Raw genomic sequence first — 13,228 nt, forward strand, 5'->3', positions numbered from 1 at the left:
AGGAGTCCTGGCTCCCAGCTCCCCCCCACCGCTCTAACCCACCAGCCCCCACTCCCCTCCCAGAGCCGGGGAGAGAACCCAGGAGTCCTGGCTCCGAGCCCCCCCTGCTCTAAATCACCAGCCCCCACTCCCCTCCCAGAGCCGGGGAGAGAACCCAGGCGTCCTGGCTGCCAGCACCCCCTGCTCTAACTCACCAGGCCCCACTCCCCTCCCAGAGCTGGGGAGAGAACCCAGGCGTCCTGGCTGCCAGCCCCCCCTGCTCTAACTCACCAGGCCCCACTCCCCTCCCAGAGCTGGGGAGAGAACCCAGGAGTCCTGGCTCCGAGCCCCCCCTGCTCTAAATCACCAGCCCCCACTCCCCTCCCAGAGCCAGGGAGAGAACCCAGGAGTCCAGGCTCCCACCCCCCTGCTCTAACCACTAGCCCCCACTCCCCTCCCAGAGCTGGGGTGAGAACCCAGGAGTCCTGGCTCCCAGTCCCCCCCTGCTCTAACCCACCAGCCCCCACTCCCCTCCCAGAGCCAGGGAGAGGACCCAGGAGTCCTGGCTCCCAGTCCCCCCCTGCTCTAACCCACCAGCCCCCACTCCCCTCCCAGAGCCAAGGAGAGGACCCAGGAGTCCAGGCTCCCACCCCCCCCCCCGCTCTAACCACTAGCCCCCACTCCCCTCCCAGAGCTGGGGTGAGAACCCAGGAGTCCTGGCTCTCAGCCCCCCCCCCCCCGGCTCTAACGCACCCCGGCATTTAATTCCCCTCCCAAGTCTGAAACCCATCTGGTGGGATCTAAGAAAAACGCGCCCCCTACTGGCTCTTGAGGTGCAGTGCAGGTTCACACAGGGTCTGCGGGAAAGAGCCCAGTTCAGGGTGGGGGGGGGGGGGCCTGCTCTAACCCACCAGCCCCCACTCCCCGCCCCAGAGCCCGGCTCAGAGCGGGGGCCACCTGCCTGCCTGCCAGCCCAGCTGGAGCAGCCCCGCGGGAGCCAGTGCCAGGCCACTCAGGGACCCCTGGCCCGATGAGGAGATGCGGCCACCTCTGGGGCAAGTCATGGCAGCCGCATGCCACGTAGGCCAGGAAGCAAAGGAAAAGGATGGTTCAGGGGAGCGGAGACTTTGTCCCGGACGCCTGGGTCCTGCCCCCATCGCTTTCCTCTGGGTTTCTGTCAGCAGCAGGGCCTGTCGCCCCCTCCTGGGGAGAATGGGAAGCGCCGCTCTCGTGTTGGTACAGAGTCCACCTTCCCCCGAGAGGACGGGGCCCGTCTGTCCAGCCCCCGTCTGTCCGACCGGAAGCCAGGATTGTGCGAAAGCAGGAGGGGGAGGGGCGGTCCTGGATGGGGAGGCTCGTAGGCCCCCCCCGCGCCCCCCCTCGCTGGAGCATTATTGCTATAGGAACAGCTGGCTCTGGATGATCCATGGGTTTTGTTTTGTTTTTTCCATTTAAAGCAGAGAAAGAAACTCAAGTGGACAGAAAAATGCCCTGGGGTGGGTGGATTGGATCAATATCCTTCCGCCACCGGGGGGGGGGGCAGGGAGAGGAAAAATAGGCCCCTAGAGGGAATTCCCCAAGGCCCCAGCAGGGGGCAGCCAGCTGGGGAGGGGGGGGAAGAGTCCCAGAGCCACACAGGAGCCAACGGGGGGGGGGGGCCGCAAGGAAAGTGCCCCCATGTTCCCCCCCCCCCGTTCTCCACGTCAGCTGCCGGGCTGCGCACTTGGGATCCATCCCTGATTTCCCCCCACCTCTGTCCGATTACTGGGGTTCCCCCCGGCCCGTGCAGCCCACGCTCCTGGCTCCCCCGGGGGTCCTCACGGCCCCTCCCCAAATCTCTCGGACAGATGGACCAAAAAAAATAAAAATAAAAATCGGGAAACCGGCTCAACTAGCAGAGGCCGCCAGCAAATTAACGAGGGTTCGTTCGATCGATCAATGAATCCCTCGCCTGTCCCCCAGGACGAGGCGGGGGCCCGTCCCTTTAAAAACGGGAGCATGGATCTGGCGGGAGGTGAAGCGGCCGGCGAGATCTGGCGCGAAAGCTGGCGGGGAGGGCGGGGCCTCTCGCCCACCAATCCCCTGGCTCATGCCGGCAGTGGGGATAGGTCGAAGCAGCGGCCAGGAGGGACGGGGGGGGGGGGGGGCGGAGGGATCCGGCTCTGCCCCCGCCACGGAAAGATACGGGGGGGGGGTCTGGGGTCATGCGCGAAGCGGCTCCTCCTCTCCACCAGAGAGCCAGGCGGAGGGATACACAGTCCGATGGGACACGGTCGTGCATAGGCCCGGGCGCCGACGTGTCCCTAAGCCCGGGACTCTTTTTTTGTATTGGGCTTGTTGCCCAGGAGGGCGTCAATTTCCTGAATGACGGGCGGGGTCAGCTGGGCCAGCACCTGCCGAGAGACGGGGGATGGAGGGGGGGGGGGTGAGATTCTCCCATGCCCATGCCCCTCCCCCTGCCAGGAGAGAACCCAGGAATCCTGGCTCCCAGCCCCCCCTGCTCTAACCACCAGCCCCCACTCCCCACCCAGAGCCAGGGAAAGAACCCAGGAGTCCTGGCTCCCAGCCCCCCCTGCTCTAACCCACCAGCCCCAACTCCCCTCCCAGAGCCAGGGAGAGAACCCAGGAGTCCTGGCTGCCAGCACCCCCTGCTCTAACCCCTCAGCCCCCACTCCCCTCCCAGAGCCAGGGAGAGAACCCAGGAGTCCTGGCTGCCAGCACCCCCTGCTCTAACCACCAGCCCCCACTCCTTTCCCAGAGCCAGGGAGAGAACCCAGGAGTCCTGGCTCCCAGCCCCCCCTGCTCGAACCCACCAGCCCCTGTCCCCTCCAGTGCCGGGGGGGGAGCACAGCAGGGGCGGGGCGCTCACCTGGATGGCTCCGAGGTTCTCAATCAGCTGTTCTGCGCTCGACACCCCGAGCAGGACGGAGCTGACGCCCTCCGAGCGCAGGCACCAGGCTGTGGGGCAGAGATGGGGAGGTGGGAAGGGTCCGGGGGGGTGGGTCAGTCCCCACTGCCCCCCAGGGGAGAGTGCCCACCGCTGAGCCCCCTGCCCTGCTCCCTGCCCCACAGCACCACTGAGCCAGCCCGGCCCCCCAGGGGAGAGCGCCACCTGCTGAGCCCCCACAGCGCCCCCTAGCCCCACCCTGGGGCGGGGCCTGTCCCTCACCAATCGCCAGCTGAGCAACGGTGCAGCCCAGACGCTCGGCGATGGGCTGCAGCTCCTTGATCTTGGCCTGTTGCTTCCGTCCATCGTCGCTCTGGAGCTTGTCCTTCAGCCACTGGTAGCCCTGGGGGGGATGGGGACAGGGCATCAGGGGGGCCGGGGAGCAGGTTAGGGGACACGAGGCAGAGGGAGCCCAGATGGGGGTGCAGGGCCACCAGGGGCACCGCAGGCGTAGAGGCAGGACAAGGGTGAGGGGGTCATGGCAGGGTGTGTGTGTGGGCGTCCGGGCAAGGCATGGGGGGTGGACAGGGAGGGGGGACATGGGGGAAATGGGGGGGGGTTGGGGGCCCCCGTACCTTGATGGCGGCTCGGCAGTTCTCAGGGACCCGCTCCTCATACTTGCCGGTGATGAGGCCGCAGGCCAGGGGGGACCAGGTCATGGCGCCCACACCTGGGGCGGGGGGGGGGGGGGGGAACAGAGGGATTAGCGCCCCCTAGCGACTCCCCCCGCCCCTCCCCATTTGCCCCACAGATCCTCCTGTCCTCATCCCCTCCCCCTCTGCACCCTGCCCCATGGACCCTCCTCCACCCACCCCACAGATCCCCTCCAACCCCAGCTCCCGATTCCACCCCCCAACGCCCTGCCCCATGGACCCCCCTCCCCTCCCCTCCCGCCCAGCGCGGGCACCCACCGATCTTGTGGTAGATCTCGGGGAGCTGCGACTCCACCTTGTCACGCTGGAACATGTGGTACTCAGCCTGGTCGCACACCGGCGGCACCAGGTTGAACTGTCGCGCCACCGAATATGCCTCCTGCGGGCACGGGGGGGGGGGGGGGAGGTCAGACTGGCGTGGCCGGGGGGGCGCCCCCCAAAGTCCCTCCCACCTCCTGGCATCGTCCTCCCAGGCATGGGGCCCTGAAAGTCTCTCCCTGCCTGGAGGCCACGTCCCCTCCCCTCTGCCCCGCTCCCCCCCCAGAAACCGGGGGTGCCCTCCGCAGCCCCCCCATTCCCGATGCGGGCGGGTCACTCACCATGATCTCCATGGCGCTCCAGCGCGAGGTGCCCCAGTACATGGCCATGCCCTGGTTGATGACGTAAGTCATGGCCCGCACGATCTCTGGGCCCGGGGGGTTGGTGGGGAGAAAGAGGGAAGACAGGTCAGCCGAGGACCCCCGCTTCCCTCCCCCCCCCCCGAGGGAGCCCCGCTTTCTACCCCCAGCCGCTCAAAGCTGCGGGACCTGTGCCCCACTTGGGTGCCGTGTTCACTCTGAACCCTACCAACAGCACATTTTAGCCTGAGCTGTGGAACAATGGCTCTGTCAGAGCTACAAGCTGCTGGCAGACACCAATGGGGGTGTTAATCCTGGCCCCTACTGATGGGCAAGTATATAGCCCTGACGGATATGGGGGCCGCTATAATTTAGCTCAATGGACCATTGACTCTGAAACCGACTGATGGCAGGGTTTCCGGCCCACTCTGCGGACAGATGTGTGACCTGACCCAATTTACCTCAGTGACTGGGTTATTTCTGGAGACCTAAGGGTGATGAATTCACTCCTGGCTGGCCACAGGGGAGACATGACCCGGCCCCATTTAGCTCAATGGGGTGTTGTCTCTGAAACCTACTGAGGGCAGTTTTTCACACCCAGACTACAGAGCCAGAGCAGACAGAGGTGGGACCTGGGCCGAGCCATGGGCCTGTTAGGATCTGTGTCGGTCTGTCCACAGGCAGGGCTCACCCCATCTCCACCCCCCTGCCCAAACATTACAGTACGAGCAGACACCCCTCTGCATTGACACGTACGCATAGAGCCTGACCTATAGGGTAGAGTCCCGTGAACCCCACAGCAACCCAGCATGGGGTCTCTATCCTACACTGCTGGGTCAATGAGGGTCGGGGTGCTATAGGGTTCTAGGGGGCTTTGGGGCAGGTCTCTATGGGGCTGGGTCTATGAGGGATTGGGGGGGTCCACCCTATGGGAGAGGTCTATGGGGTTTGGAGAGCAAGGGGGATTAATGGGGTTCCAGGCGGTTCAGGGATCTCTGCCCTACAGGGCCGGGTCCATCGGGGCGGGGGGGGCGAGGAGGTTTCTGGGGCATTCAGGTTCTATTAGTTTTAAGGGGCAACTATGGGGTTTCGGGGATCTCTATCCTACAGGGCCAGTTCTATGGAGTTTGGGGGGTCAATGGGCATTCCAGGGGATCTCTGCCCTATGGGGCCAGATCTATGGAGTTTGGGGGGGGATCTATGGAGGTTCAGGAGGGTCTCTGCCCTATGGGGTCAGGTGTATGGGGTAGTACAGGGATTCAGGGGTCTATGGGGTTTGGGGGTATCAATGCGAGTTCAGGGGGCTCTTTAGCTCACAAGCCTGGGCCTATTGGGTTCGATAGGTTCTGGGGGGTTCTATAGGAGTTTGGGGGGTCTATGGGGCTGTAGAGGTTTCCATGGGGTGGGGGTCTACGGGGAGGTCGGGGGGGGGTGTCTCTCCAGTACCTTCCAGTAGCAGTAGGCGGAAGTTGGGGTCATACTCTGCGGGGGGAAGCAGACAGAGGTGAGGGGGGGATATGGGGGGCCCATCCCCCCACAGCCCCCCCATGAGATCTCCCGGGGGACACACACATGCGAGGGCTCTCGGTGCCGGGGTGGGGGCTCCCCGGAGGGGCAATGCTGAAGGGACGGGGGGAGGGGAGACGGAGCCAGCGGGGGCGGTGTGAGGGGGCAGGACCCACCTTCCATGGGGCTGTTGGCATCCATGCGGTTGGCGAAGACGATATCGACATAGTCCAGCTGCAGCCGCTCCAGTGACCCCCTCAGCCCTGGGGGGGGGGGGGGAAGGAGCATGGCGGGGTCAGTTGGGGGGCACAGGGACCCCCCCACCTTGCCTTGGCTCCTGAATCCTGCCACCCCCCCAACTCCTCCCCCCTGGGATGGACACTCCCATGCTGCTCCCTCCCCACAGCCCCCCAATCCTGCTAGCCCCCACCCCATCCCCTACTCCATCTCCCCTGAGGCTCCCCAAATCCTGCCCCACCCCCTCCTGCTGCCCCCCTTCCTTCAGCTCCACCCCCATAAGCCCAAAGCCTGTCCCACCGCTCCCCCTGCCCTTCCCCCAGTTCCACCCCACCCCTGTGCTGACCCCCATCTGCCCCCACACATCTCACCCTCAATGATGTGCTTCCGGGAGAGGCCCCGCTCCGTCTCCGCCCTGGAGGGGGAGAGATTAAGAGATGGGGGTGGGGGAATCCCCTAAGCCACCCCATAGGGACCTGCCCCCAGGGGGCACTGGGGGCCTCAGGGCCAGCTCAGCCTTAGCACACACCCCACACCCCCTGCTGGGCTGAGACCCGGCAAATTCCTTTCATTGATAAACGTGGGCTGGATGGGAGCCGGCGCCCCCTAGAGGGGACAGGCCCCTACCCCATTCCCCTGCCCCCCTCAGCCAGCCAGTCCCTGCTGTGGGGCTGGATGGGAGTCGGCGCCCCCTAGAGGGGACAGGCCCCGTGCCCCATTCCCTGCACCCCTGAGCCAGCCAGTCCCCGCTCTGGGGCCGGAGGGCAGCCGGCGCACCCTGGAGGAGACAGGCCCTGTGCCCCATTCCCCGCCCCCCTGAGCCAGCCAGTCCCCCCCTGGGGCCTGATGGGAGCCAGCGCCCCTAGAGGGGACTGGCCTCTGCCCCATTCCCCGCCCCCCCAGCCCCATGGCATTCTGGGTACTCACTGGCCACCCCAGTAGATCTTGGTGGTGACAACATAGCTGGATCGCCTGGGGGAAGAAAGGGAGGCAGGTTAGACAGGCAATGGGGGGGGACCCCCAGCCCAGCCCTACTGGCTCGGCCCCCTAGTAGGGGCTGAGCCCCCTCCCGGTCCCTGCTCCACAGAAGGGAGGTTGGGGGGTGGGTTACCTCCAGCCTTTGCTCTGCAGGATGTTGCCCAGAGTTTTTTCTGCCCTGAAGAAGGGGAAAAAAACAGATGAAAGAAAAATCGAGAAATGAAGGAGTCCCCCCAGCCGAACAGCACAGCGCTTCCTAGCCAGGACTCCTGGGTTCTCTCCCCGGCTCTGGGAGGGGAGCGGGGGCTGGTGGGTGAGAGCAGGGGGGGCTGGCAGCCAGGACTCCTGGGTTCTCTCTCCAGCTGTGGGAGAGGAGTGGTGTAGAATGGTTAGAGCAGGGTGGGGGCGGGGAACTGGGAGCCCGAACTCCTGGGTTCCCCCCTGCCCGGGGAGGGACACCTACTTGCCGGAAGCGTAGACCTCGGCAGTGTCGAAGAGATTGACCCCGTTCTCGTAGGCGATGGTCATCACCTTCTCCGCCGTCTGGGGGTGCAGAGAGCGGAGTCAGGTGAGGGACCCACGGCTCCATGTCCCCCCCACCCCCATGCTGGGCCCCCTCAGGATCTCACAGGGACCCACAGCTCCCCGGCTGACCCAGGACTCACCTCGTCTGAGATCTGGGAGCCAAACGTCACCCAGGTGCCTGTGGGGAGAGAATCGGTGATATGAGCCAGAGCCAGGAGAGGGGGAAGATGTGGGGAGGTCTTGGGGGGGGGGCAGATACCCTTCTACCCCCCCATCTGTGCCCTCCCAGCGAGCCCCAAGCCCCGCCGGGATCCCCCCAGCCTGCGCTCCCCACGCCACGAGAACTCACCAAGCCCAAGGCAGGACACACGGAGCCCGGATTTACCCAGATTTCTGCGGGAGAAAAAGCAGAATTGGGGGGGGTTTACAGAGGCCACCCCCCAAGGACAGAGAGTCCTGGTGCCCCTCATTCCTGACCCACAGCCCCCTGCCAACCCTGTCCAGGGCACCCTCCACCCCACTTTGCTAATGCTCTTGGATTACCTTGAGCCCCACCAGGCTCAGCGCCGGGCGAGGGGTCCCTGTGTAACCAGCCGCCCCACCCCAGAGGTGGCTGCATCTCAGCGCCGGGCGAGGGGTCCCTGTGTCACCAGCCGCCCCACCCCAGAGGTGGCTGATTTACGAGGGGCCCCGTATACGAGGCAGATACCCTCCGATGTCCCATCTCCCCCCCGGCGGTGCAGAGGCCTGGGGTCAGCCCCGATCTTGGAGCTATTTATAGTAACTTCTCGCTCACTGCGGCTGCTCCGGCTGGCACAGGAGCTGGGCATCTCCGTCCGGAGCAGAGAGGGGAAACCGAGGCACCAACCACAGGCCATGCCAGAGATCACACAGCTACAACAAACCCAGGACTCCTGAGTCCCAGCCCCCCCCCCACTCTGACCACTAGCCCCCACTCCCCTCCCGGAGCGGGGGAGAGAACCCAGGAGTCCTGCAGCCACAGGACTGCCCCCACCTTAAGAGGGATTCGCACCCACGGCAGGAGGGAGAGGGGCATTATTTTAAAGCAATTTAAAGGGTCAAATAGGACAGAGAATTAATTGGCCCCTGCCAGGGGTGGGAAGGGGGTACAGAGCCCAGCTACCCCATCACAGCTCCCTGTACCGCCAGAGACCCTACAAAAACACCCTCAGAGACCCTACAATAACACACCCACACATGGAGGTCCCTCTGCCCCCAGAGACCCCACAATAACACACCAGTGGAAACTAAACTGGTAGGACTTGGAGTATCTGATTGGAAGTTGAATGATGTGTGCCCAATTGTCTCCAGTCCCTGCCCCCTCCCAACCCACCAGACCCCCCACTCCAATCCCAGAGCCAGGGAGAGAACCCAGGAGTCCTGGCTGCCAGCTCCCCCTGCTCTAACCCACCAGCCCCAACTCCCATCCCAGAGCCGGGGCGAGAATCCAGGAGTCCTGGCTGTCAGCCCCCCACCCCGCGGCTCTAACCCACCAGCCCCCACTCCCTTCCCAGAGCCAGGGAGAGAACCCAGGAGTCCTGGCTCCCAGCCCCCTCTCTTCTAACCACTGAGGCAGGAGCTCTTATCTTTCTCGATGTTCCCGTCAGCAGACCCCTACGCCCCATGGGTGCCCCCAACTCCCCCTCTCTGTCCCCGGCCCCCCCTCCAGAGCCCCCCCAACTCCCCGTCCCTGCCCCCCTACCTGTATTTCATGCCGGTGGCCAGCCCGGTGGACTCCCGCAGCAGGAACGCGATGTGGGGCAGGTGCTGGCCGGGAGCCCGCAGCCCCGCCACCGCCGCCAGCCCCCGAGCGCCCCTGGGGGGCTGGTGCCCCCCATTCCCCGTGCTCCCCGGGGCCGGCGCCCCGCGCCCCCCCGTGCAGAGCCGCTCCTCGGTGCTGCGGCTCCGCAAGTTCTGCTCGGTGCAGGCGATCGAGACCTGCATGGCTCAGGTGCGGGGGGCCAGGACCCCCCCGGGGTGTTCGCTCTTAACCTTACGGTGACTGCAGCCCCCCCCCCCCGTCCTCTCCCCCGGATGGGGGCTGCCGGTAATCTGGGGTGGCCGTGGGGGAGGGGCCGAGGCCGTGCTGGGGATGGGGGCGTGCGGGGTCCGGGGAGTGGGGTTGGGCGGGGGGGAAGTGGGGGAGGGGCAGAGAGAGTCCCCCCGCTCCCGGAGGGATCGCTGCACAATGCAGAGCAGCCTCGGCCTCATTAGCATAACAGGCTCCACCCACTGGTCCAGGGCAAGGGATGGCGGGAGGGAAGCAGATGGGAGGGGAGTGCGGGCTGGTGGTTAGAGCGGGGGGGGGGGCTGGGAGCCAGGACTCCTGGGTTCTCTCCCTGGCTCTAGGAGGGGAGTGGGGGCTGATGGTTAGAGCAGGGGGTGCTGGGAGCCAGGACTCCTGGGTTCTCTCCCCGGCTCTGGGAGGGGAGTGGGGGCTGGGAGCCAGGACTCCTGGGTTCTCTCCCCACCCCAGTCCCGGGGCCTCTCCCTCCTGCAGTCTGAACCCCCCCCCCCAAGCTGGAGGGGGAGGGGCGCTGCGCTCATCGCCGCAGTGACTCTTAAAGGGCCCCCACCCCTGGGGTGCCCCCCCCGTTAATCTCCGAGCGCTAGGAGTGTGAGGCTCTGCTGGGGGGGGGTGCGGCTGTTGCTATGTAGGACAGTTTCCCCCCCTCCCCCGTCCCGCTCCAGTGTGTATAGGGGAGTTGTGGACTGGACCCCTCGCAGCCGGACGCCTGGGTCCGGCCAAGAGTTTCTGAGATAAAGTATAAGAATTGGGGGGGGGTGATTAATGGGGGGAGCGCGGGAAGAGCTGGGGAGGGGGACCGAAGCCCAGGCCCGCCCCGCCCCCCCAGAAAAAAGGCAAGGGTCCGGGAGAAGCGAGCTCAGCGCTCCCCCTGCTGGGAGTGGTCGGCAGCGCAGCTGGGAGGTACCGACACAGACCAGACCAGACCCCCCCATCAGACCCCCTCCCTTGGCGCTGCACAGACACCCTCCCCCCCCCCCCGATATCTGGGGAGCGGAGGGGATGGGATGTACGGGGTGAGGTCCAGTGGGGGAGGGGCTGGGAGCCAGGACTCCTGGGTTCTCTCCCTAGCTCTAGGAGGGGAGTGAGGGCTGGTGGGTGAGAGCCTGGGGGGGGGGAGGGGGGCTGGACTCCTGGGTTCTCTCCCGAGCTCTTGGAGGGGAGTGGATGCTGGTGGGTTAGAGCAGTGGGGGTGGGGGCCAGGACTCCTGGGTTCTCTCCCCAGCTCTGGGAGGGGGGCTGGTGGTCAGAGCAGGGGGGGCTGTTGCAGGGGGTCCCTGTTGGATACAAGGGTTGGGGGAGGGGCGGGAGTTCGAACTCAGGGCCCTGCACGGACAGCGCGTGGCCTGGGGGGGCTGAAATCCCAGCCCCGGGGCTGCCTTCTCCCCGCAGCACCCAGGCTGCAGCTGCTCCTACAGCCACATGGTGGCGTCATTTCCCAATCAGTGGGAAAAGGCTGGAAGCCCCCCAGCCCCCACTCCCCTCCCAGAGCCAGGAGAGAACCCAGGCGTCCTGGCTCCCAGCTCCCTCTGCTCTAACCACCAGCCCACATTCCCCTCCCAGAGCCGAGAGAGAACCCAGGCGTCCTGGCTCCCAGCTCCCTCTGCTCTAACCACCAGCCCCCACTCCCCTCCCAGAGCCGAGAGAGAGCGGAGGGAGGCAGCCTGCCCTGGTGTGTTATTGTAGGGTCTCTCAGGGTAAGCGGGGCAGAGGCCCCGATGCGGGTCTGGCCTCACTGAAGCATCTGCCTCACCCCCACTCCCTATACCAGGGCTGTGCCAGACCCCCATTGCCCCTTATCCCCCGCTCTCCTGGTAGTGGGGGGGGAGGGGCAGAGGGAGCCCAGGGCACCTGTCTACACCCATCTGTGCCCAGCCATGGCACAGACCTGGCCTGGGCGCCACCTGCACTGTTTGGGGGGGCTGGGCAGGCTACCAGGGAGAGGAGGGGGAGCTGAAAACGGGGGAGGGGATAACGGGGGGAGGGGAAGGCAGCACCCAGCGTTAGCTCTGGACAAGTGTTTGTGTTACTGTAGGGTCTCTGGGGGATCTGGGGCTGTGTGTGCAGGTGTGTTATTGTCAGTTGCCTGGGGTCGCCGGGGCTGTGTGTACGGGTGTGTTATCGTAGGGTCTCTGGGGGATCTGGGGCTGTGTGTGCAGGTGTGTTATTGTCAGTTGCCTGGGGTCGCCGGGGCTGTGTGTACGGGTGTGTTATCATAGGGTCTCTGGGGGTTCTGGGGCTGTGAGTGCGGGTGTGTTATTGGAGGGTCTCTGGGGGTGCTGGGCCTACGCGTCTGGGTGTGTTATTGTAGGGTGTCTGGGGTGCATGTGTCCTGTCTCCAGGGGATGCTGGGGCTGTGTGTACAGGTGTGTTATCGTAGGGTCTGTGGGGGTACTGGGGCTGTGTGTGCAGGTGTGTTATTGTCAGTTGTCTGGGGTCGCCGGGGCTGTGTGTGCGGGTGTGTTATCGTCAGTTGTCTGGGGCGCCGGGGCTGTGTGTACGGGTGTGTTATCGTAGGGTCTCTGGGGGTTCTGGGGCTGCGTGTGCGGGTGTGTTGTTGTCAGTTGTCTGGGGTCGCCGGGGCTGTGTGTGCGGGTGTGTTATCGTAGGGTCTCTGGGGGTTCTGGGGCTGTGTGTACGGGTGTGTTATCGTAGGGTCTCTGGGGGTTCTGGGGCTGTGTGTACAGGTGTGTTATTGTCAGTTGTCTGGGGGCGCTGGGGCTGTGTGTGCGGGTGTGTTATTGTTGGGTCTCTGGGGGTTCTGGGGCTGTGTGTACAGGTGTGTTATTGTCAGTTGTCTGGGGGCGCAGGGGCTGTGTGTACGGGTGTGTTATTGTTGGGTCTCTGGGGGTTCTGGGGCTGTGTGTGCGGATGTGTTATCGTAGGGTCTCCGGGGGTTCTGGGGCTGTGTGTGCGGGTGTGTTATTGTCAGTTGTCTGGGGTCGCCGGGGCTGTGTGTACGGGTGTGTTATCGTAGGGTCTCTGGGGGTTCTGGGGCTGTGTGTGCGGGTGTGTTGTTGTCAGTTGTCTGGGGTCGCCGGGGCTGTGTGTGCGGGTGTGTTATCGTAGGGTCTCTGGGGGTTCTGGGGCTGTGTGTGCGGGTGTGTTATTGTCAGTTGTCTGGGGGCGCCGGGGCTGTGTGTACGGGTGTGTTATCATAGGGTCTCTGGGGGTGCTGAGGCTGTGTGTGCAGGTGTGTTATTGTCAGTTGTCTGGGGGCGCTGGGGCTGTGTGTACGGGTGTGTTATTGTTGGGTCTCCGGGGGTTCTGGGGCTGTGTGTGCGGGTGTGTTATCGTAGGGTCTCTGGGGGTTCTGGGGCTGTGTGTGCGGGTGTGTTATTGTTGGGTCTCTGGGGGTTCTGGGGCTGTGTGTACAGGTGTGTTATTGTCAGTTGTCTGGGGGCGCTGGGGCTGTGTGTACGGGTGTGTTATCGTAGGGTCTCTGGGGGTTCTGGGGCTGTGTGTACGGGTGTGTTATTGTCAGTTGTCTGGGGGCGCCGGGGCTGTGTGTACGGGTGTGTTATCATAGGGTCTCTGGGGGTGCTGAGGCTGTGTGTGCAGGTGTGTTATTGTCAGTTGTCTGGGGGCGCTGGGGCTGTGTGTACGGGTGTGTTATTGTTGGGTCTCCGGGGGTTCTGGGGCTGTGTGTATAGATGTGTTATCGTAGGGTCTCTGGGGGTTCTGGGGCTGTGTGTACGGGTGTGTTATTGTCAGTTGTCTGGGGGCGCCGGGGCTGTGT

At 65.1% G+C, this 13,228-nt stretch overlaps 1 protein-coding gene across 3 annotated transcripts; it reads right to left on the reverse strand.

Moving 5' to 3' along the window:
* Positions 1–695: 695 nt before the first annotated feature.
* Positions 696–9,655, reverse strand: KCNAB3 (potassium voltage-gated channel subfamily A regulatory beta subunit 3). 3 transcript variants are annotated; one of them, XM_048833888.2, is made up of 15 exons: positions 9,166–9,649; positions 7,792–7,835; positions 7,583–7,620; positions 7,381–7,460; positions 7,051–7,095; positions 6,867–6,911; positions 6,311–6,354; positions 5,879–5,965; positions 5,643–5,678; positions 4,179–4,264; positions 3,838–3,958; positions 3,502–3,596; positions 3,149–3,269; positions 2,849–2,937; positions 696–2,372 (listed from the first exon to the last, which is right to left on the reverse strand). In XM_048833888.2, the coding sequence occupies exons 1-15, from the start codon at positions 9,405–9,407 to the stop codon at positions 2,283–2,285; spliced, it is 1,263 nt and encodes a 420-aa protein (XP_048689845.2). In that variant the 5' UTR covers positions 9,408–9,649; the 3' UTR covers positions 696–2,282. The 3 variants fall into 3 exon arrangements, with proteins under 3 accessions (XP_048689845.2, XP_074980182.1, XP_074980181.1); XM_075124081.1 differs by lacking the exon at positions 2,849–2,937 and having other exon boundaries at positions 9,166–9,655; XM_075124080.1 differs by lacking the exon at positions 5,643–5,678 and having other exon boundaries at positions 697–2,372; positions 9,166–9,646.
* Positions 9,656–13,228: the final 3,573 nt, after the last annotated feature.

This window comes from Caretta caretta, chromosome 28 (genome assembly GCF_965140235.1).
Source record: "Caretta caretta isolate rCarCar2 chromosome 28, rCarCar1.hap1, whole genome shotgun sequence".
NCBI classification, from domain to species: Eukaryota; Metazoa; Chordata; order Testudines; family Cheloniidae; genus Caretta; species Caretta caretta.

Coding starts and splice junctions, on each gene's coding strand:
- KCNAB3 (XM_048833888.2), bottom strand. CDS start 9,407: ATGCAGGTCTCGATCGCCTGCACCGAGCAGAACTTGCGGAGCCGCAGC. Junction 7,621..7,791: donor TGTGTCCTGCCTTGGGCTTG/GTGAGTTCTCGT, acceptor CTCTCCCCACAG/GCACCTGGGTGACGTTTGGC. Junction 2,938..3,148: donor CGTTGCTCAGCTGGCGATTG/GTGAGGGACAGG, acceptor TCTGCCCCACAG/CCTGGTGCCTGCGCTCGGAG.